The sequence below is a fragment of the Oncorhynchus masou genome, chromosome 6 (assembly GCF_036934945.1).
Source record: "Oncorhynchus masou masou isolate Uvic2021 chromosome 6, UVic_Omas_1.1, whole genome shotgun sequence".
NCBI lineage: Eukaryota > Metazoa > Chordata > Actinopteri > Salmoniformes > Salmonidae > Oncorhynchus > Oncorhynchus masou.
Genome location: NC_088217.1, coordinates 33371036 through 33395617, shown reverse-complemented (window position 1 = coordinate 33395617; position 24582 = coordinate 33371036). Strand labels below are relative to the sequence as shown.

At 41.1% G+C, this 24582-nt stretch overlaps 2 protein-coding genes across 2 annotated transcripts; both read right to left on the bottom strand.

The window, feature by feature from the left end:
* Positions 1–119: 119 nt before the first annotated feature.
* Positions 120–6343, bottom strand: LOC135541936 (5'-AMP-activated protein kinase subunit gamma-1-like). The gene is made up of 13 exons (XM_064968443.1): positions 6056–6343; positions 4701–4752; positions 4317–4417; positions 4133–4214; positions 3953–4011; positions 3696–3741; positions 3544–3598; positions 3287–3413; positions 2849–3014; positions 2701–2738; positions 2088–2234; positions 1785–1890; positions 120–1601 (listed from the first exon to the last, which is right to left on the bottom strand). Exons 1-12 carry the CDS (start codon positions 6062–6064, stop codon positions 1786–1788), a joined length of 987 nt encoding a protein of 328 aa, XP_064824515.1. The 5' UTR covers positions 6065–6343; the 3' UTR covers positions 120–1601; position 1785.
* Positions 6344–9622: 3279 nt separating this feature from the next.
* On the bottom strand, positions 9623–14815 carry LOC135541934 (GTP-binding protein Rheb-like). Its single transcript, XM_064968441.1, has 8 exons — positions 14425–14815; positions 13858–13929; positions 13575–13642; positions 13270–13352; positions 13069–13125; positions 12907–12954; positions 12582–12663; positions 9623–12471 (listed from the first exon to the last, which is right to left on the bottom strand). The coding sequence occupies exons 1-8, from the start codon at positions 14474–14476 to the stop codon at positions 12379–12381; spliced, it is 555 nt and encodes a 184-aa protein (XP_064824513.1). The 5' UTR covers positions 14477–14815; the 3' UTR covers positions 9623–12378.
* Positions 14816–24582: the final 9767 nt, after the last annotated feature.

Here is a 24582-nt window from a genome sequence, read left to right as displayed (position 1 = left end):
CTTCCTGCTCGTCCCACAACCTCCGACTGACCTACACCCACTCAGTTACACATCAATCCTACTGCTTCACCAAGACAAAACACATTCAAAAGTGCATATATGTCAAAACCAACCCCATGTAAGAGAAATCATATTTATTGTTCATGCATTAAATTAGAACTTCACATGAGTAGTAGAAAAAAGACGGCATTTACATACTTGTACGCATCTTATTCATGAAAAGTAAAATGTACTGACTCAATGGCCCAAGGAAGTCCTTTTCATAGGTCGAGATTGGTTTGCCCTCGGAATGTAAAAAGGAGAAAGAAAATGGTGGCAGTAATGAAAGACTAAAATTGAATCCTATAACAAGGATGAAATAAAATGATAACATCTAATGCTTCACTGATATACCCCCAATAAAATCATGATGGATAGCTCAGAAGCACTTAACATCCAATAAGGAGGACTAGAAAAGGCTCACAAGCAAAAGTGAACGAATCCATCATGATTAATCCACACACTCACACTACATGTTGTTGAAAACTGTCTAAAGAAATATTGTTGGGATTGTGAAATTAGTCAAACTTAAAAAAGGCTAAATCATTTCTCATGTAGCTCTAGAATGAATTTCTAGAATGACTTTGAAGAACAAGGCTAGGCAAGCCCTAACAGCAACCTTATGTTATGGTTCTCCAGTCTTCAGAGTCAAACTGAATGCATGTCAAGACAAACAAGAACACACTGACTAACCCCCCCCCCCCCCCCAAAGAAATTATGAGCACTTTAGAAACGGAAATAACCAAAATAAAACATTGTTATATTTACATAAATATTAATTGGTTGTGCATCAATATATAAATGAGTAAAACTCAAAAATGACATCTTCTACAGCAGTTCCATCTCCGACAATCCACACCTACTGTAACCAAGGCAGCGGAGTTGCCGTTGTAGATGTGTATATCTTCAAGTTCCACTGTGACATTCTGTAACCTGCGATCCATGATTGGCTGGCTAGTTGTGCTTTAGAGATACCAGACCTATAAGGATGATGGGTAAAGGAATGCTGCTCAGTTTAGGGCCAGGGTAGGAAGTTACTGACTCCTCTCTCCAGTGTATCTACAGACCAAATGGGAGAGAATAGGCAGGGAATGGATTTGTCTGAGAAGTGGCAAATTGATCCCCTTCATATAACTACACATCATTCCTGTACTGTATAGGTCCACCACCTGCATTTCCAGAGGAGAGACACGAGGTTGTGTTGGGCTGCCCAGAACGGACATACAGCTCCACTCCATTGGCTACTTCTGGTCCTGCTTCTTGTTTGGGTCTTTTTGGTTGCTTGGGTTTTGGCTTGATTTACAGTGTTCCTGTATGTCCCTTGTTACTGCACATGTCTATATTGCTGGATTGAGAAAGTCAATGGGACTTCACATTTGTACGCAGAGAGAAAGAGATGTCCTCCTGTGCTGTAGCCGTACATTTGTACATGAGGGGATGTAGAAGACCCATCTTTCCCTCTCTCGCATCACTCCTCTTTCTCTTCTTCCAGGATCCTCATTTTCTCTGTCCTTCCTCATCTTCTGGAGGAATATTTCCTTTATCACTCCCTCAAGCAGTTCCTGAAATACAAAACACCAGATGAATCTTTAGTTCAACTTGACAATTATTTAAATCCTTTAAAAATCACAAAACAATTTACAGGTAAGACATTGCCTCTCAGGAACTGAGTTGAAGCTAAATTACATTCACATTGTTTTCATTTGATTTATCAAGGTCAGTGAATAGAGAAGGTTTGTGTTTACGTTAGTCTGCTTCTTCATTAGTGAGAACCAGTGCCTGGAGGATGTCTGAAAGAGAGACGATGCCTTTCACCACCTCCTGCTCATCAACCACCACCAGCCTGTGCACCTGAGAGAGAAGATGGAGACAGAAAAACAAAACCATAAGTTACAAACTAAAAGCCAAGGCTAGATCTCAGCACCTGTGTGTATTACATTATGATTGTATGTACTACTTCTATTGACCTTGATAAACGCCCAGGAAACGGTTTAAATTGTCGACCCAAACAATAATAGTGTATACACAGGTGTCTCCAGCTCGCTCACCTCTGCCTCCACCAGTCTGTTGATGATGGACTCCAGTGTGTCGTGTGTGTTGCAGGTGAGCACTCCCTCAAAATACTGAGAGCGGTGCTGTAAAGCTTTGGTCACAGTCACATCCAGGTTGTTGTACATCTTCTCTGCTGCTAGGTTCTGTGTGGGGGACATTATTACTTCTCAATGCTGCTTATGTTCGGTACTGTATTTGGATAGCAGAGATGAAAACACACACACAGACACATACTGTCATCTAGGGGTTAGTGGAGTCCAGTGCAGAGTGAGCCCACTTTCTCTTGTTTCCCCAGGCTAAAGGCTAATGAACCCCAGCCAGTCTGCTGGTCGATAACAGCCCACAGGCTCTATATACTGCCTGCCCACTGGGTAAGAGACCCATTGATCTAGAACAGGAGAGACTTACTTTGGTCTGCACTGCAATTTTGATTTGATTTGAATGCTTTGCCTTTATAAAATACTCTTACAGCACAAGGATACATACAATTTTGGTTACGGTCTTTCTGTTTCGTCTCATTGTCGGTCTCTCACAAACAATATTTTCTGATAACCAGTGACTATACCGTTTAAATACCGCCCATTGGTAGCACAGCTGTCCAGTACTTACAATGACATCAAATTTGGAGTAAATGTCCACCACTCGTCCTGTGTGTGAGAGAGAAACATGGGTACATGAGAACTACCTACCATTTACAACAGGAGAGTGTCTGGGTCAGACATGTTTAACCAACTGTCCCCTCGCCTCCCTCACTTACCGTTGTCATCGACGACAGGCAAGGCAGACACTCTCTGGTCCACAAAGATTCCCAGTGCTGTGTAGAGGGGTGTGTCAGAACGCACCACTGCAATCTTATGGAATGTTCCGATGCCAAGCTCTTCTAGAGTCTGGCCTAAGAAGGCAGGTTTTGCCATCTCCGATATCTGGGAAGAAAATAACACACAATGTTCCAATAATGCAAGTTGCTTGAAAAATACATAGAAATTAAACACGGTATATTACCTCAAAAGCATGAATAAACAAGTTTGGTGTAGACTTCATTAACAGGCCTACAGTTGTAACAGTGCTCTTGTCCTACCTTATCTACTGCCGAGAATGAGACATTGAGATGTCAAGGAACAGCAGATGATAAAATGTGGTAAAAGAGATGAACGGGGAAGAGTGTAAGAAAGAGAGGATCACAAGAAAGACTCACAAAGAGCTTGAGGAACTTCAGGATTCTCTTGTGCGTGAGGATGTATAGGGTGTTCCCTGTCAGAGGGTCGACCACAGGCAGTCTGTGGATCTTATTCTTCAGCAGAGACGATACAGCATCATACAGACTGAAACAGGAAGCGGAAATTGATACACAATTGTGTCAGTATCAAACAGTGCCAGTAAATCATGCTTGAACCAACTGTCCAGTGACAACCCTCAACATCTCGCCATGTAAATGTATGGCAGTAGACCTACCTTGCATTAGGGGATATGCTGACGAGGGGCTTGAAGGAGTCTTGAAGGTAGACTTCTATGGTGAATGAGAACAGAATAGGCACTAGTTAGCCTTCTGGAGCACCAGTGAATTATCAGTCACTTATTATTACACAGTTAATGAATGCTCTTACCTCTCCATGTCTCTATCTTGTGCTCCTCCAGCTCATATATCTGCACCTGAAACATTAGAACAGGAGAAAGTGCTGACTAACATAACAAGGGGGGTGAGAAGCATGAAGGTTAACTGTTCAATAGACAGAAGGATGTGTGCTGCAAATCAGGTGTCGTGCCTTTTCACCCTCTACCACCACTATGATTCAAAATGTGAAATTGAGATAGGGTATGCTATAAACAAGCAGAAACAGTGGACGTCGAGGGCAGGCCTTACCAAAGGAGACTTGTAGTAGCGATGGAGGATGTTGATAAAGTCTGTGATGGTCAGCATACCTGCAGTGAGAGATCAGCAGGAGAACAGGGTCACCAGAATCCAACGGGACTCTACTCATTGTGCATTTCGAAATCTGCCAAAAGCCCAGCAAGCAAAATGTGTTTTTTACTCTATTCTTACCTACAAAACACTGCTTCTTACTGTCCCAGAGTGGTGCTGCTCTCACCCCATTGGACACCAGAGCGAAAAACGCCTTCTTTACCTATGGAGATCTGAACACAGTTATACACACACAAACACAACGCAGCATCTTTGGTCCAGATTTAATTGACAGGAAGGAGTTAAAAGAAGGACGTGGTCTTGCCTGCAGTGAAGTATCGAACACCACCAACTTGGAGCTGGTAGGGACCAAGTCATAGCACCGATGAGACTTCATAAACCGGGTGTAGACATTATAATCTGGGTCTGAGGAGAATGAGGAGGAAAGGGAAAGGGTTCAACTTACTGTCCATTCCTTATATGCATTTACAATTGTAATATTTTTGGATTTAAAAAGACCTGCCTCAATAGACTCGAGAATTTATCACAATGTCACACTATCAAGATTCCTTCTAACACAAGCAAAATAATGTTTTTTTTTAAACATTTTTTTTAAAGGCACATTAACAATTTCTCACCATTCATAGCTATTTATCCTTTCATTGCTGTTTATTACACTATGCATTAACAGTAAAAGGAGGCTATTTACCTCCTAGAAGTGGCTCCTTTTTACAATCCACATCATCAACAGCAAGTGGAATCTGAAAGAGAGTATAGGTTCATTGGCTCATTTCCCCCAGGCAAGGCAGAATTCCAAGGAAAATAAATAGTTTATGTTCTCTTCAAGAATCCAAGGCCTTTTATATTCATTACCACCAATGTGTTAGTCATGGCTAATCATCGCATAGTTATATCAGGAATATAAAGTAGCCAACATACTGCTGTTTGAAAGTGGTTCAGTGTTTGATCACTCCTCCTAAGCAGCAACAAACACTTTGCAGGGCACAGGTGCACTGCACCAACACAAATAGCATTATTTAGCCACTACTAAGAAATGGGAGTCATTGTCTGACTGTCCTTGTCACATTTAGATATAAGAACCTTTGGACAGAAAAGGTAGCCAACAAGCTTAACTGGATCATAGCTCAGATATTAGACAGTTCATGCAGTCAATGTAACGTTAAAGGAAAAATCTGCACAAAAAAACAACTAGTATTTAGGTCATTTTTCAATTAGTCCACTGTTGACACAGTCCCAGTTTTGTTTGACAGCAGTCAACTTTTCAAGATATTGGACATTCAAGAAGCAATGTGCCACATCATCATAAGATGCATTTTCGATCAAGTGTCACTTTGCTTCCTGAAAGTCTAATATCTTGAAAACTTGACTGCTGGCATTCAAAACATTGTGGGACTGTAATCAACAGTGGACTAATTAAAACTATATAGTTCGAGTGGATTTTCACGAGAGGTAATGTTATCTCACCTAGTTCGCCATGTAGAAGACAAAGCATCTTAACATCTCTGAAATGATAACTAGGGCTTGACAATGTCAACAGCTAAATGATGGTCTCCAATTTGGTAAGCTAGCCTAGTGGTTAGAGTTGTACTAGGAACCGGAAGGTTGCAAGTTCAAACCCCCGAGCTGACAAGGTACAAATCTGTCGTTCTTGCCCCTGAACAGGCAGTTAACCCACTGTTCCTAGGCCGTCATTGAAAATAAGAATTTGTTCTTAACTGACTTGCCTGGTTAAATAAAGTTTTAAAAAAATGTAAGAGGTCATGATGTAAACTAGTACTGCAACGTTAACTAGCTAGGGTTACTGGCTGGAATGTGAACACAACATATGCAACAAACTGACGATGTTAGCTAACTAGTTACACAGGCAACCAGTAGTTATGACACACAACCACAGAGAACCTAGTTGATCTTGCTAGCTAGCTACTCATGTATCATCTTGAACGTAACTAGCAAACATCAAGTACTGTGATTGGATAGCTAGGGTAGGCTAACGTTACTAGATAGCTAGTTTAGCCTTGCTGGCGGTGTAGCTGAGCTACTTACACACTCCATATTCCATGCACTGGCTCGCCCTTGCTTGATCCTGTAAGGTAGCGACGTAACCACTGTTTCGCACGACGGACTTATTTCCGAGGTATCTACGTTATTTGTTAAACTGGAGCTAAACGACGAGAGACAAGCATTGAAACTTCCCGGAAGCGCGAGAGATTTGGGGTGGCACCGTAGCCTAGTGGTTAGAGCGTTGGACTGACAAGGTCCAAATCTGTCGTTCTGCCCATGAACAGTTAACGCACTGTTCCTAGGCCGTCATTGAAAATAAGAATATGTTCTTAACTGACTTGCCGAGTTAAATCAAATTAAAATAAAGATTGCCCTCTCAACTTGACTTCCGAATACACATGACCGCGAAGAAAGTTTGAGTCGGGGTGCTTGAGAGATCCCAGCCTCAAAGTCAAAATTGGCTATTAATGAGCTTTTGGGTCTTCATATACGGTTAGCAGTGTGGTTAAGGTTAGGTTTAAAATCTGACTTTAAGAAGATACATTGTAGAAATGGGCGAGGTTTATTAATTTGTATGTGTGCCGACCGGGTGCTGTGGTATCAAACCTCTTGTCTAAAAACATTGTAATATCTATGGTCTCGTTTGGGGTAGGCAATTTGTTGAGAGTTGGTAGAAATACACAATAGGTGCAATTTCTTAATTTGTTTGCGCACCAGCAGTTTTTCTCTTTTTACGTCTGTCACTGATAATAACCACATTTCTATCCATGGAAACAGTACTTTCGGTACAATTTTTTAAATGCCAAGAGATCATTTGTTCGTTGGACATGGTGGGATCTTTTTGTGTAAATGTGGAGTGGCAATGACGTGGTATGTAGTCCTCCCACTATGACTAGAGAAATCATGCAGTTAATAGAGCCCCACAGTGGAGGTGTCATAATAGCCATAGAAACTAGCGGTCAAAAATGGAAATGGTTCCAATCATTTTTTCACAATTCATTTTTCCCATAGGGAGTTTTAGAAACACTTAAAATAACGGCTGTGTTTTGTGTAGGCTTACCCTGGCGTGACTTTTTGATAACCATGTAAATGTCTCTCAGACAACATGACTTTTATCAATAATTCACCTCTATTTAATCTCAGATTCGAAAACGCTAATTAGTATCAAAGTAGACATCATTCAAGACTACTAATCCTTGCAAGCTCCTGCACATCATCTCTAGCTGACACCTTTGCTAACAGGTATTGTGTCAATTTAAAACTTGCACAACACAGTTCACAGAATTGTCCATTTAAAGAAAGGTAGCCAATTTATTCATTTATTTCTACATTTAGCTAACATTAGATAGTTAATCCAGAGAGTTTTACCTTTATTCAGCAGTCTCATCCAAATCATCATGGCATTTGTAGTTCTTTATGATAGCCTAATTAGCATTTAATTTTGGGGGAATATATTGATTTTAAAAATCACCTCCTGGAGAGATTTGCACAGTTATCAAATCAACAGGCTAGGATAAGCCTACACAAAACACAGCCTTTATTTTAAGTATTTCTAAAATCCCCTATGAAAAATGAATGGGTAAGAAAATGAGTGGAACCATTTCTTTGTTTGACTGCTAGGTTTTAGGGGTATTATGACTCATACTGTTGTACTCTATTAGGCTACAGTTTAAATAAGTCATGATGAACTTCACAGGGTGGTGAAAGTGCCTAGTGATCTTGATGCTCCTTTCCAATAAATAATTGAGGGTCTTATTCTGGTGACATGATGATCGATGCTTGACTGCCATTTGACAAATAAAAATATTCTCTATAAAAATTCTTATCCATAACAATATCATCTCTGGGAGCTGTTGGCGAAAGCTTGTTCCAAGTCCAATGTAGTTACATTTACTATTTAACTTAACAGTTTATGTGACAAAACAATCAGTAGAGTTGAAAATGCGATGGAAAAACATTTTTATTTGGTACATGGAAATTTTATTGAAAAAGTACATTTTGTGTGCGCTACGTCATCACACACTGATTTTTATCTGCAACCAATCGTTTGTTGGAAACACCACTGGTGGGGAAATGCGCATATTTTCTTAATGCAGATTTGAGAATATTCACATGAAAATCTGTCGCCAATTGGATGGAAGCCTAGCTACTCACTCAATTAGCCATGTCAGCAAATATTTTTTTGATTAGATAAGTTAGTCTAGCCAGCTATCTAAGTCTAGCCAGCTATCTAAACTTGTACTAATCATTGCCGAATACTGACCAGGCACGCGAGGCACCTGCCCAGGGGCCATGACCTCCAGGGAGCCCCATTGATTTTGTTAGTCACTCTAATTCAGATACCAAATTAAAATGGCATAAGTCATGGCAAAATGCTGGGAATTCATTTTAAAACTCAGTGGCATGTATTCATGGATGCCACTGCCACTGTGTCTTCTTATTGTCTTGGTATTATGCTTATATACACTATATATGCAAAAGTATGTGGAAATCCCTTCAAATTAGTGGATTCAGCTATTTCAGCCACACCCATTGCTGACAGGTGTATAAAATCGAGCTCACAGCCATGCAATCTCCATAGACAAACATTGACAGTAGAATGTCTTTGCTGGCCTCCTGAGTGGTGCAGCGGCCTAAGGCACTGCATCGCAATGCTTGAGGTGTCACTACAGACCAATCCCAGGCTGTTTCACAGCTGGCCGCGACCGGGAGACCCATGAGGCGTCGTCCGGGCTCGGAGAGGTTTTGGCCGGCCGGGATTTCCTTGTCCCATCGCGCTCTAGTGACTCCTTGTGGCGGCCTGGGCTGACTTCGGTCACCAGCTGGGCGGTGTTTCCTCTGACACATTGGTGGGGTTGGCTTCCGGGTTCAGCGAGCAATGTGTCAAGAAGCAGTGCTGCTTGACAGGGTCATGTTCCGGAGGATGCATGGCTCTCGACCTTCACCTCTCCCGAGTCCATAGGGGAGACAAGACTGGATATCATGAAATTGGGGAGAAAAGGGGTAAAAAAAAAATAATAATAATCAAGAATGGAAACGCGCTTTCTGGAGTGATGAATCACGCTTCATGTCTGACAGTCCGACAGGACGAATCTGGGTATGGCGGATGCCAGAAGAATGCTACCTGCCAGAATGCGTAGTACCAACTGTAAAGATTGGTGGAGGAGAAGTAATGTTCTGGGGCTGTTTTTCATGGTTTGGGCTAGACCCCTTAGTTCCAGTGAAGGAAAATCTTACCGCTACAGCATACAATGATATTCCAGACGATTCTGTGTCCAACTTTGTGGCAACAGTTTGGGGAAGGCCCGTTCCTGTTTCAGCATGACAATGCCCCCGTGCACAAAGTGAGGTCCATACAGAATTGGTCTGTCGAGATCGGTGTGGAAGGCCTGCACAGAGCCCTGACCTCAACTCCATCAAACACCTTTGGGATGAATTGGAACGCCGACTGCAAGCCAGTCCTACTTGCCCAACATCAGTGCCGACCTCACTAATGCTCTTGTGGGTGAATGGAAGAAAGTCCCCACGGCAATGTTTGTTCCAACATCTAGTGGAAAGCCTTCCCAGAAGAGTGGAGGCTGTTATGGCAGCAAAGGGGGACCAACTCCATTTTTTTAAATTATATATTTTTAACCTTTATTTAATTAAGCAAGTCAGTTAAGAACAAATTATTATTTACAATGACGGCCTACCCTGACCAAACCCTATAGATAGAATTGCAGGAAGCTGTTAGCTGTTAAATTGCATATTTTTCTTATCTCATTAGAACTTATTTTATTTTTTATTTAACCTTTACAATGACGGCCTACCCCGGGCCAATTGTGCGCTGCCCTATGGAACTCCCAATCACGGCCGGTTGTGATATAGCCTGGAATCGAACTAGGTTCTGTAGTGACGCCTTAGGCCGCTGCGCCACTCGGGAGCCCAACAACTAACAGGTTAGTGCAAAAAACGCAATTATCACAACACAGAAGGGACTTCACCGGACCGATGTAACATGGCATTATTTTCCTGGCTTGGCTTCCCCACTGATTTGACCCACACACCGCTAGTGTTAAAACTGCAAAAGTGTCTCTCCACCCCATGGCAAAATTGATAGAATTGCAGGAAATGTGCTGTTAAACTGCACATTTTTTTCTCTGCCCTATAACAAAATGTTTAGAATAGCAGGAAATGTACTTTAAAACCTACATTTTTCTCTCCGCTGTCAAGACAGGGCCAGTAAAATGCTTTTCCCCCAAGGTGGGGGGAACCCCAACCAAATCTCACTAAGGACCCCCAAAAGGTTAGGGCCAGCCCTGGCTACTGGTAATGCAATTAAGAGTTACCTTAACTGCACAAATGGATTGATTCCATAAATCAGTTGACTGCATGTGTGGGCATGGATGTGGGTACGCAGACCCACAAGCCACTGCGGCCCTTCATGATCCATTCATATTTTTTTGTGAAAAGTCAGTAAAGACCATCAATGATGGCTTAGTACAGGGACAATTTAAAAATACATCTGCATAATTGTAAGCATCATAATTCGGTTTAATCAAATAAATAATTTCTAATTTATTAACAGATTTGTCTCCAAGTGGTGTGGTGTTATAGTGGCTGCATGTCTCTGTTTCAGAGATGGAATTCAAATTCTTAGCTGCAGACAGTTGTTGAGCAGCCATGACACAACTAATCCATTTAAAAAAAATAGACTTTTAAAGGAGTAAAATATTTATATATACAAAACAGTTTACAGCAATATTTCTGGGGGGGGGGGGGGTAAAGGGGGGGATTGAAGGGTAAGGCACAAGACACAGCATCTCCAGCTTCTCTCAGGCTGAGTTTACACAGGCAGCCCAATTCTGATATTTTGACCAATCACATCAGATCTTTTTCAGCACAAATCTGATTGGTCAGAGGACCAAGTAGTGAAAAAATGCTTAGAATTGGGCTGCCTGTGTAAACTCAGCCTTAGACTGCATCATCAATCACCTATCAATCAATCTACTACTTATTCAAAGAGAAGCACTCTATAAAAAAATTCTAAACAACAAATAATCGACACCAGGGTTGGAACGTCTGGATAAATGTAAGTAATGTCAGTAAAAACCATTGGGCATCAAATTGATCTTTTGTGGACACGAAAATCAGGTTATGGTGAGTATTGTGTCCACTGGGAGTCCCCGACTCAACATAAATTCATAAGTGATCATGTGTCATAAGGCGTCTTTGCTTGGCTTGATGGAGCCCTACATCACTTCTGGAATCAAAACCCCAAAATGAAAACTAAACCAGCAGATCCTGTGATCCCCATGAACTGGTTAACAGTCCACAGTGGTAAGGAATTATCAGTGAATGCTCTTAACTGCAACTCCATCTTCTTAATTATAGTATAATTATATGCAGACATTTCATTCAATATGCTGCTGAATGAACACACTTGTATTATCTCAGAATAAAACTAACAACACTATCAAACCTGTGTCTACGATCCTGGTTCTCTGGGATCAAAAGGCCACAACTTTTTTTATACAACAGATCTATTCCATTCTTTTCTAAACATCATTCAAGGGTGCCTCATCCACTGGATAATTACAGCTTAATTATTACAGTCAGATAGTAGATCATAGCGGAAAGGAGCAAGGACCAATCTGCCAACCAGAAGAACATAAAACTGTATCCTAGAAAATACAAATTGGCATGTTTCCTAAAAGAAAGTATTTACAGTTCAAGAGTGAAGTGTAACCTGAAGTTGACTTGCTGAAAGTTGTATAGTGAAAAAATGTTAGCCAAGACCAATGCTAGAGGAAATGTATTTCTGCAATACACATCTTGTGTGAAAGAGAACTCATTCCAAGATACTGTAACCAATACATTAATCAGTTGTGAATTATAGTGACTTTCCAAACAATGACCTGAGAAAAAAAAGTCAGGCATGTTTTTAGGCATCAAGGTCAGCCGTTATTATGTACAAGGTGAAGCTAGCCAGTGAGAGTTGGGGACACTAGCCAGTCATCACTCCATCTGTTGATACATGGCTAGCTATTTGATTGCAATTATCAGGGAGCTGTTTTTTGTTGTGAAGTTTAGGCTTGTTGCTCTTACATTACATTTGGTATTTTCATGAGGTTTGGTTTATGCCAACCAAACTTGATAGACTTCAGTAAAACTGACAGTGAAACCCTTGTGTGACACCTGTCAGAGTTATTTTTAGTTAGCCTCGAGTGTGATTGGGTGCCTTTGTGTAAAACACTGTTGAATTATAAAGTGGCCACATTGCGACTGCGGCTCCTTGGTGCTAGGGAAGTCATGATTGGCAGGCTGGTGAGGTTGTGTCTCCTGGCTTCATCCAATGAGCTTACTGCTGTCCTGGTGAGACCCTCTTACATCACGGCACACTTTTTATCCTCGGAGGGAACGTTCCCATCTGCCCTCTCCATCTCCAGAATGATCCGCTTGAATACCTCTACAGCGGTCTGCAATGCATAGAGTTGAAAGTAGAAAAACAAATTAATAAATAAGTTCATGCTTTCGAAGAGACATTTATATGAGTAGCTCTGTCTGCAGAGAAGATATCTTTGTCTACCTCGTTTTCCTTGGCAGAAGACTCCATGAATGCTGCTCCCCATGAGTGGGCCAGCTTCTTCCCTTCCTCTGGTTTGATCACCCTGAGGGGAGGAGGGACACATTGAGCATGATGTAATGAAATCACACCTTTTTATAGGTAAGATAGCATTAATGTACCTATATGACCACAAGGTCCAAGACCTTAGATGGAAAACCAAGGTGAAACCATATGCCAGTTTTTAAAATGGGATGGTAGTGGCATGGTTCTATACATAATGTACCAGCCATGCATGTGAGTGGGAGCACCAATGTGCTCCTCCTTCATTCAGCTCAAGTAGGTTTACCTTTCCATGTGGAGATCTTTTTTATTTCCAACAAGAACAGTTGGCACCCTAAAAGAACACACCTACATTTTAAAAAGTTTACTTGGAAAACCAATTTTTTTACAATCCAAACAGATCATCAAAAGCAGCATCACTAACCTTTTATAACTTTGGTTAACTTACTGTATTTTCCCAACCATATCTAGCAGCTTGTCATGAAGAACCTGAACAACTTCAAAACTGCAAAAAGTGAAAGACAAAAAGAGACAGGTTACCAGTGTGTATTGATGGACAGACAACTATCTATACACACAGTAGTGTCACAAGATCAGAGGGCCAGGACAAAAAATGAACTGCAAATTAAATGTACCCGTGACTACTCACCTTTTCATGGAGGTTACTGCGTAGACCAAGACATAACCATGGATGTCCATTGAATGAGACTGAGGGAAAATAGAGTACTCGTCCTGTCGAGATAAGGCGAGAAATCGGTTAAAGAGAGAAAACACAAGGACGGACAAGTGCTTCTGAAAATAATATTGTCTGTTGTTTTCCTTCATATCCCAACCATTTTACATGTTGCATCGGCACAAATGGTCACTAATCACCAGAACATTTATTTTGTGTTATTTCAGAGAGCAGAGAAACAGAGGTAAAGAAAGAAGATGAGTAATGTAAAGCATACATACCTGACCAGCAGTATCGACCAACTGAAGATTGAAATCTTGACCGTTGACAGACACCATTTTGTTGAAGGCTGGAAAGAGTTGAAGAGGAAGTTGTCAAGTCCAGGCTATGCCACATAAGGTGAGCACATGGTAATTGCTGGATATAGCATGATCATAAAAAGTAGCATATGTTCTGCTTTTCACCCATGCATATTATTTGACCCTCAATGACACCTTAATAGTGGCTGCAATAACTTAGAATAACAAAACTGATCCAACGAAAAAACGAAATAAAAAGACTTACTGTTTTCAATGGTAGGGTCATATGAATCTACAAACTGTCCTTCCACGAACTGTATTGTGAGAGAAGACTTTCCTGTAGAGGTAGAGAAAAATGGCATTGTTGAGGCCGATGAGCAGCAATTTCAAAAATCATAGGAAAACAAAATGACCATTTGTTACCCGACTCTGAGCAACAGTTATACATTGTGAGTGGCTGTGGTAGTTATGACTGCAGCGGTTTCACAATGAAAATATCTAGCTAGCTCGGTCTATGAGCTAACGTTAGTAACGTTTGTTGGCCGCGTTAACACATCGTGGAACTTGGCTTAAGTTGTTAGCGCACAACTTTGGCATGGTGACTAGAGTAAGCAGAAGGTTATCAACTACAACGTTTATACATTAACACACTACACAATTACAGAGCTATGACATTATCTTATGTGCTTGATTCTGTTTTGGTACTAGAAGCTTGCTAGCCTTTGTTTTTTATCATAACTACGCTATTGCTAGCTAACCATCTACCAGCAACGTTAACTATGAAAACAAAAACAAAGGATGGCTAAGTAACTTAGCTTCTTAATTCACTCACCAACAGATCTGTACCCAATCACAGCAATCTTCCTGTATTTTGGTTGAGGCATTGTTTTAAAATAGTAACGTAATATAGAATGTTGTTTTTGTATCTATGGTCGTTTAATAAACAAACAAAAACTTTATCACCGCATTCGTGTCACGTGACAACAACAAACTTTTCAAAGCCGCTGGGCTTCGAGTTGCAACTTCAGAACTGAACTGAAGCTGATAGAACACGTATTTCGACTGATACTTGCACTTTATCGGTTATCGATATAGTTATGTGTAGCGATAATTAGTTTGAAATATTAGTTTTCGAACTTAAAACAGGAAACCAAAACGGATTATTCACAAGAGTTGCGCTTCCCGAGTAACACTGTCGGAAACTGATAAAGCACACCGTCGTAAAACTACATACGTCAGAGCTTGTTCTTCGATGAGGTTTAACGGCGGTTGGCATCCAGTAAATGTTGCATTATCGCCACCTACTAGACTGGAGTACAACTCCCTAATACTTAGAATAAATAAACAAATACCCTACCATCTAAGAAAACACTCACAAAAAAAGGTATAAATAACACTACCCTACTCCACTATTTACATCTATTTAGTCCTACCTCAGGCCAACAACTTGAAAGGAAGGGACTCCACCACTTAAGACACCCTGTAACTCTTCTGATGTAAAGTCTCATACACCCAAATTCGCACAACCTCAATTTTCTGCAACATACATTCCATCCCTGCACTACAGTTGATAACCATTGCTATAAATGCAAAAAAATCCAATCTTATTACTGAAACATATCACTTGTTGGCATTTCCCTCTTTACTGGTACAGATCTACTACTCACACCACTCCTCCCAGGATCCATCCCCCTTGACTCATCTTCAAATCAAATCAAACTTTATTTATCACATACGCTGGGGGGGGGGGGTCAATGTAAATAGTCCGGTGGCCATTTGATTAATTGTTCAGCAGTCTTATAGCTTGGGGGTAGAAGCTATATGTCCGGTGGCCATTTGATTAATTGTTCAGCAGTCTATAGGTCCTCCTGGATGGCAGGAAGCTTGGCCCCAGTCCGTACGGCCCCAGTCCGTGGGCTTTCCTCTGACTATGTAAATAGTCCGGTGGCCATTTGATTAATTGTTCAGCAGTCTTATAGCTTGGGGGTAGAAGCTGTTAAGTACAGCTCCGGTACAGCTTGCCGTGCGGTAGCAGAGAAAACAGTCTATGACTTGGGTGGCTGGAGTCTCTGACCATTTATGGGCTTTCCTCTGACACCGCCTATTATATAGGTCCTCCTGTATGGCAGGAAGCTTGGCCCCAGTCCGTACGCACTACCCTCTGTAGCACTACCCTCCTTTTTGAGGATCTGGGGACCTATGCCAAATCTTTTCAGTCTCCTGAGGGGGGAAAGGTTTTGTCGTGCCCTCTTCACGACTGTCTTGATGTGTCCTCTACTTTCTTCACTGCCTCAGCATATGACAACTTCTGCCCTGAAACCACAAATGAATCAGTCAAAAGGCAAGGGTCCACTTTTACCAAAAACTTCACTCCTATTGTCTTTATCCTGACCCTCGGTGCAAGCCTCAGGCTTTGAGAACTTCACCACATCTACCACCTCAGATACTTCGCCTTCATTCACTTCCACTTCTCCTCCTATTTCAGCTCACTCTGCTTACACTTTCTACCATTCTTCTTTAACAAACCATCTCCCTTGTTCTGCCATTTTTAACGACTCAAACTCACCCTCTTCCTCCCTCTCTCTTCAAAATAATCTGTCTCTCTTTTTTTCCTCCATATTCCAAATTTACGTCTCCTTATGATAATACTGCACTTCTCCTGACATTCTTCTTGTTCTTGCCTTCGCAAGGGAAGCCATTTAACTGGCTGTCACAATCTCCGTACAATCAGCACAAACCCCTCGGGATGTTGCGCTCAACAGTGCATCCCATTTATAAAGCAGCTGCTTCTTCTTGAAGTTCTTTATAAAAAGCTACCGCAACGCTTTTCCATTTCAAACAAGCGCGCTCTTCCAACCACCATCTCGCTTCATGCGCTTGATACCCTCACGTCAGAGCTTGACATGAGGGTGCCCTATTTTGTACAGCAGAGGTCACTCTCACCCTGATTTAGTTATATGCAAACGCGTGTGAGAGAAATACACATTCAAATAGCAAAACACGTTCAGTTTTTATTATTAAATGCTCAATGACCGTACAATATTAACATATACATCCTTTTCCAGAAACAAATATTTTTTTTATAAATAATAATATGTGCCATTTAGCAGACGCTTTTTTTTCAAAAATGATTTACATTCACGCGTGCATACATTCTAAGAATGGATGGTCCCCAATACTTGACTTGGACTGAAATAGGCGCCGGTACTCATTTTGATACACTAGTCCACAGAGAATTTATAACTCATTGGGTTATAAATGGCATAATATGATTATTACTATTAAGAATTTAGCACACGAATGCAATATTTATCCTGAATTACTTGGTGAACAAAATGTCTTATGTTTGTTGTTACATTGTAGACAGGTGTATATAACAGTGGATGCTGGTACAGTAGTAAAGGAACGGCAAAGTGCTTTTGAGAAATATGAAACACATACACAAATTATAATAGCAAGTTCCCTGGAATAGCCTGCACCCACACATATTCTTCTTTATACATTTTATGAGATATAAACAATTGCATTTGCAGCTGGCTGGTGATGACAACAGTGCAGTGAGAGCGCTCCACTCAACAGGCAAGCTCTTTCAGTTTCACCGCAGTCAACGTGTAGCCTACAGCTTGCACTTACTATGGTCTCTCTGACTCGGTCGTGGGAAAGCTGGTCACTTACCGACACGTCTTCTGGAGCTTCCATGCTCCGACAACCATATCGCGGATTGACCGCCCTTTATGTGGCTCAAATGTATATTTTTCTGGTTCTTGTTGCTGCTTCGTCAGACCAGCGCAGCAGCTCAGCTTGTCCTTGTTCCTAAGCTGACTGATGCTATGCAAGTGATTCGTCTCGCTGCTGCTCGGATCTTGTGGGAACAGTGCCGCTGTACAAAGCCGCATGGGGATGCGGTTGACGCGGTGTGATGTCAACAAAAATTGCTGGTACAAAAGACATTTCATTTTTGGTTTCTTCGATTAAGATTATTCAAGCAACATTCATGTGATCAGCAACTTGATCATGTTCCTAATATCTTACCAGATAATTTCACATTTGATGTAATGCTCCCGAGGGGCGCAGCGGTCTAAGGCACTGCATCTCAAGACAAGCGGCGTCACTAAAGTCCCTAGTTCGATTCCAGGCTGTATCACATCCGGCCGTGATTGGGAGTCCCATAGGGCAGTGCACAAGTTGGCCGGGGTAGGCCGTCATTGTAAATAAGAATGTGTTCTTAACACACTTGCCGAGTCAAAGAAAGAAAGAGCGCATTTTTCACTGGCTGTCCAATGGGGCTTATTCATTACTCCAATTCTGTTGCAAAACGTTTCGAAAACGGGATGGAACGAGGGAACTACCTGAATTCGTCCAATAGAAACTCTCGGTGTGCTTCCTTTTGGTTCTTAAACGGTAAACGGTTTCGGTAATGAATACCCCCTGGTTGCAAAAACGATTAATGATAGGCTTTTTAAACTTCTTTAATTCAACGAGTTAATGAGTTAAAATACACATATAGCATACAACCTCAATCCGTAAACAGCAAATAAATGAGAGCTCAGCAGTGTGGTTCACATCAATGTGCTATGTAGCCTAGATATGAATAATACATTATATCAGTATCACCCGTAGGCTACACCACTGCTGTTGTCCTTCCCTCCAATCGTTTATTCAAGTTGGATAACCTTTGGATCCTAGAAGTAATCATCGAGATTTTCAAGAGTATCTGTAATCTGATGACAATATATTTTATGGTAATGTCACTGATGACAGTTAGTTTTTTTGTAATCCGTTACATGTAACCGTTACATGTAACTGATTACATGTAGGCTAAACTGTTACTCCACAGCCCTGAATGCAGAACATGTTAATAAAAAGGCTGCAAGCCAAGGCTCACATGTTAATGGACAATGTCATGCAACCAATCCACAGCACTCTAATGCAGCACAGAAGCTGGCCAGAAGCTCCACAGAAAGGTTTAGATGGTCATTCTTACCCACCCCCATGAGACTTTTTAACGACTGCAATGATTAATTGAAGTATGATGCTTCTTAACAGGGCCCAACAATTACAAAAAATCTAGGCCTAACTGTAATCTTTTATGTTACAAGCAGAAATATTGTAATCCAATAAGATACTTTTGAAAAACCAAATGATTACTTCCAAGATAATTGTTTAATTCAGATGACACTCGAATCAGTTTGTTCCACCTGAGCAAGTCTGACCACAAATCAGAGACCACTATGACCAACACTATGACAAACCAAATGTGTTTGCAGGAAAAAACCAGGAATAAGCTTTTGTAGGCTACAGTCCAAACTACAGTGCTTCTTCCAATGGTGCAACTGCTGTCAGCATTCAAAGACTATCCAACTTGAAAAACTTTTAGCAGTAAGACTTGACAGCAGTGGTGTAGCCTATACCGGCAATACCCGGTGGGCACATACACTACCGGACAAAAGGTTTAGAGCACCTACTCATTCAAGGGTTTTTCTTTATTTTTACTATTTTCTACATTGTAGAATAATAGTGTGGACATCAACACTATGAAATAGCACATATGGAATCATATAGTAACCAAATAAGTGTTCATCAAATCAAAATAGATTGTATATTTGAGATTCTTCAAAGTAGCCACCCTTTGCCTTGATGACAGCTTTGTACACTCTTGGAATTCTCTCAACCAGCTTTCACCTGGAATGATTTTCCAACTGTCTTGAAGGAGTTTCCACATATGTTGAGCACTTGTTGGCTGCTTTTCCTTCACTCTGCTGTCCAACTCATCCCAAACCATCTCAATTTGGCTGAGGTCGGATGAATGTGGAGGCCAGGTCATCTGATGCAGCACTCCGTCACTCTCCTTCTTGGTCAAATAGCCCTTACACAGCCTGGAGGTATGTTGGGTCGTTGTCCTGTTGAAAACCAGACGGGATTGCGTATTGCTGCAGAATGCTGTGGTAGCCATGCTGGTTAAGTGTGCCTTGAATTCTAAACAGTGTCATCAGCAAAGCACCTCCACACCATAGCACCTCCTCCTCCATGCTTTACGGTGGGAAATACACATGCAGAGATCATCCGTTCACCCACACCGCGTCTCATAAAGACACGGACGTTGGAACCAAAAATCTCAAATTTTGACTCGAGACCAAAGGATAAATTTCAACCGGTCTAAAAGCCATTGCTCGTGTTTCTTGACCCAAGCAAGTCTCCTCTTATTATTGGTGTCCTTTAGTAGTGGTATCTTTGCAGCAATTCGACCACGAAAGCCTGATTCACACAGTCTCCTCTGAACAGTTGATTTTGAGATGTGTCTGTTACTTGAACTCTGTGAAGCATTTATTTGGGCTGCCATTTCTGAGGCTGGAAACTCAAATTAACTTATCCTCTGCAGCAGAGGTAACTCTGGGTCTTCCATTCCTGTGGCGGTCCGCATGAGAGCCAGTTTCATCATACCGCTTGATGGTTTTTGCGACTGCACTTGAAAAAACTTGAGCGTAGTGGCCTTGAAGAGTCATGTGATGGGTTAGATCTGCAGTGAAGTGAATCAGCACATTACAACTTCAGCAATTTGAGAAAAAAAGAACTAGAAAAGGACATTCTTGAAGAAACTTTGTGGACTCAGCTGGCTAAAAGTTTTTCCATGGTACTAGTTTAATAATTCTTTAGCAGTTACAACTTATACAGTTGAAGTCAGAAGTTTACATACACCTTAGCCAAATACATTTAAATCTCAGTTTTTCACAATTCCTGACATTTAATCCTGGTAAAACATTCATTTTCTTAGGTCAGTTAGAATCACCACTCTATTTTAAGAATGTGAAATGTCAGAATAATAGTAGAGAGAATGACGTATTTCAGCTTTTATTTCTTTCATCACATTCTCAGTGGGTCAGAAGTTTACATACACTCAGTTAGTATATGCTAGCATTGCCTTTAAAATTGTTTAACTTGGGTCAAATGTTTTGTGTAGCCTTCCACAAGCTTCCCACAATAAGTTGGGTGAATTTTGGCCCGTTCCTCCTGACAGAACTGGTGTAACTGAGTCAGGTTTGTAGGCCTCCTTGCTCGTACACGCTTTTTTAGTTCTGCCTACACATTTTCTATGGGATTGAGGTCAGGGCTTTGTGATGGCCACTCCAATACCTTGACTTAGTTGTCCTTAAGCCATTTTGCCACAACTTTGGAAGTATGCTTGGGGTCATTGTCCATTTGGAAGACCCAATTGCGACCAACCTTTAACTTCCTGACTGATGTCTTGAGATGTTGCTTCAATATATGCACATAATTGTCCTCCCTCATGATGCCATCTATTTTGTGAAATGCACCAGTCCTTCCTGCAGCAAAGCACCCCCACAACATGATTGTAACGGCTGTCGTGGGTTGAAGAAGGTGAGGACCAAGGTGCAGGGTGGTACGTGTTCATCTTTATTTATGAATTGAACAATGAAAAAATGACAAAAGAGAATGAACGAAACAGTTCTGTCTGGTACAGAGTAGAAAAAGAGAAAACAACTACCCACAAACACAGGTGGGAACAAGCTACCTAAGTATGGTTCTCAATCAGAGACAACGATTGACAGCTGCCTCTGATTGGGAACTATACCAGGCCAAACATATAGAAATACAACACACAGAACAAAACATAGAATGCCCACCCCAACTCACGCCCTGACCAAACCAAAATAGAGACATACAGTGCCTTGCGAAAGTATTCGGCCCCCTTGAACTTTGCGACCTTTTGCCACATTTCAGGCTTCAAACATAAAGATATAAAACTGTATTTTTTTGTGAAGAATCAACAACAAGTGGGACACAATCATGAAGTGGAACGACATTTATTGGATATTTCAAACTTTTTTAACAAATCAAAAACTGAAAAATTGGGCGTGCAAAATTATTCAGCCCCCTTAAGTTAATACTTTGTAGCGCCACCTTTTGCTGCGATTACAGCTGTAAGTCGCTTGGGGTATGTCTCAGTTTTGCACATTGAGAGACTGAATTTTTTTCCCATTCCTCCTTGCAAAACAGCTCGAGCTCAGTGAGGTTGGATGGAGAGCATTTGTGAACAGCAGTTTTCAGTTCTTTCCACAGATTCTCGATTGGATTCAGGTCTGGACTTTGACTTGGCCATTCTAACACCTGGATATGTTAATTTTTGAACCATTCCATTGTAGATTTTAATTTATGTTTTGGATCATTGTCTTGTTGGAAGACAAATCTCCGTCCCAGTCTCAGGTCTTTTGCAGACTCCATCAGGTTTTCTTCCAGAATGGTCCTGTATTTGGCTCCATCCATCTTCCCATCAATTTTAACCATCTTCCCTGTCCCTGCTGAAGAAAAGCAGGCCCAAACCATGATGCTGCCACCACCATGTTTGACAGTGGGGATGGTGTGGTCAGGGTGATGAGCTGTGTTGCTTTTACGCCAAACATAACGTTTTGCATTGTTGCCAAAAAGTTCAATTTTGGTTTCATCTGACCAGAGCACCGTCTTCCACATGTTTGGTGTGTCTCCCAGACGGCTTGTGGCAAACTTTAAACACACTTTTTATGGATATCTTTAAGAAATGGCTTTCTTCTTGCCACTCTTCCATAAAGGCCAGATTTGTGCAATATACGACTGATTGTTGTCTTATGGACAGAGTCTCCCACCTCAGCTGTAGATCTCTGCAGTTCATCCAGAGTGATCATGGGCCTCTTGGCTGCATCTCTGATCAGTCTTCTCCTTGTATGAGCTGAAAGTTTAGAGGGACGGCCAGGTCTTGGTAGATTTGCAGTGGTCTGATACTCCTTCCATTTCAATATTATCGCTTGCACAGTGCTCCTTGGGATGTTTAAAGCTTGGGAAATCTTTTTGTATCCAAATCCGGCTTTAAACTTCTTCACAACAGTATCTCGCTTTTAACGGACCTCTGAGACTATCACAGTGCAGGTGCATTTATACGGAGACTTGATTACACACAGGTGGATTGTATTTATCATCATTAGTCATTTAGGTCAACATTGGATCATTCAGAGATCCTCACTGAACTTCTGGAGAGAGTTTGCTGCACTGAAAGTAAAGGGGCTGAATAATTTTTCACGCCCAATTTTTCAGTTTTGGATTAGTTAAAAAAGTTTGAAATATCCAATAAATGTCGTTCCACTTCATGATTGTGTCCCACATGTTGTTGATTCTTCACAAAAAAATACAGTTTTAAATCTTTATGTTTGAAGCCTGAAATGTGGCAAAAGGTCGCAAAGTTCAAGGGGGCCGAATACTTTCGCAAGGCACTGTAAAAAGGAACTAATGTCAGGACGTGACAATGATACTGCCACCCCCGTGCATCACGGTTGGGATGATGTTCTTCGGCTTGCAAGCCTCCCCCTTTTTCCTCCAAACATAACGATGGGCATTATGGCCAAACAGTTCTATTTTTGTTTCATCAGACCAGAGGACATTTCTCCAAAAAGTGTGATCTTTGTCCCCATATGCAGTTGCAAACCGTAGTCTGGCTTTTTTGTGGTGGTTTTAGTGCAGTGGCTTTTCCTTGCTGAGCAGCCTTTCAGGTTATGTCGATATAGGACTTGTTTTACTATGGATATAGATACTTTTGTACCTGTTTCCTCCAGCATCTTCACAAGGTCCTTTACTGTGGTTCTGTGATTGATTTGCATTTTTCGCACCAAAGTACATTCATCTCTAGGAGACAGAACGCGTCTCCTTCCTTAGTGGTATGACGGAGATGTTTATACTTGCATACTATTGTTTGTTGTTTGTACAGATGAACGTGGTACATTCAGGCATTTTGAAATTGCTCTTGGCTGATTTCTTTTGATTTTCCCATGATGTCAAGCAAAGAGGAACTGAGTTTGAAGGTAGGCCTTGAAATACATCCACAGGTACACCTCCAATGGACTCAAATTATGTAAATTAACCTATCAAAAGCTTCTAAAGACATTACCTAATTTTCAGGAATTTTCCAAGCTTTTTAAAGGCACAGTCTACTTAGTGTATGCAAACTTCTCACCCACTGGAATTGTGATACAGTCTGCAAACAATTGTTGGAAAATTAGATGTAGATGTCCTAACCGACTTGCCAAAACTATAGTTTGTTAACCAGAAATTTGTGGAGTGGTTGAAAAACGAGTTTTAATGACTCCAACCTAAGTGTATGTAAACTTCCGACTTTAACTATAGCTGTCTTCAAAAAGAGTAACTTGCTCATATACATACTTTGCGTCCTTCTCCACCCTGGCGGTCAAGTTTAGTTTAAATCTAATACATGCTGTAATTTTCAAACAACTTTTTATTAACACACCGCTCCATAATCCTGAGGACTTTGTCCTGGACAGATGTTCTCCCAATTGAAGACAGCTTGGCACTCTTAAATAAAGAAAGCTAAATGTAAGTATGTGTAGAGGCAATAAAGGCCAATTAAATATTCTCTTGTTCAAAAGTTATATGTCTGTCATATGATTCCTGCAACAAATAGTGTTAGAAATAGGTGTAATTGGCAAATATTTTCCTCCTCTCTGCAACTGCGCACATGTTTGAGTGAGCGACAGGGAGAATGAGAGAAATGGGAGAAACTTTACATGAGTCACCAAGGGAGTCTGTTGAATCAGGACACAAGGGTTGTATAACTGGATAAAAAGGCAAGTTAAAATGAAAAAAATGTGCGTTACAAATGTGAATTATTAGAAGCAGTGGTATTTCAATTGGATCTACTTACACTACACTCTTAGAAAAAAGGGTTATTCTGCTGTCCCTTTAGGAGAACCCTTTTGGATTCCATGTAGAATTCTCTGTGGAAAGGGCCAAGCACTGCTGTAGAAGCCCTGCATCAGGTCATTGACATGTTTCAGGAACGTTAAAGACTGAGACAATTCATGATTAACAATTACCCAAGGTCTTCACTAAGTTAGACTTAGCCTAGCAAGTACATTGACTATGTTTCCCTGAGCAATCTGGCAGTCAGGCAGACAGACGGAGAGAGATAGAGAACAATATAGACAGCAAA

What these genes read in the sequence shown, in the direction of transcription:
- LOC135541936 (XM_064968443.1), bottom strand. An exon ending in AAAGGAGCCACTTCTAGGAG is followed by an intron (nt 4,418 to 4,700) that starts GTAAATAGCCTC and finishes CATTCTCCTCAG; the next exon opens with ACCCAGATTATAATGTCTAC. An exon ending in ACTCCAAATTTGATGTCATT is followed by an intron (nt 2,235 to 2,700) that starts GTAAGTACTGGA and finishes TCCCCCACACAG; the next exon opens with AACCTAGCAGCAGAGAAGAT.
- LOC135541934 (XM_064968441.1), bottom strand. Translation starts at nt 14,476, where the DNA reads ATGCCTCAACCAAAATACAGGAAGATTGCTGTGATTGGGTACAGATCT. An exon ending in AAAGATCTCCACATGGAAAG is followed by an intron (nt 12,664 to 12,906) that starts GTAAACCTACTT and finishes TCCTCCCCTCAG; the next exon opens with GGTGATCAAACCAGAGGAAG. An exon ending in CTTCTGCCAAGGAAAACGAG is followed by an intron (nt 12,472 to 12,581) that starts GTAGACAAAGAT and finishes TATGCATTGCAG; the next exon opens with ACCGCTGTAGAGGTATTCAA.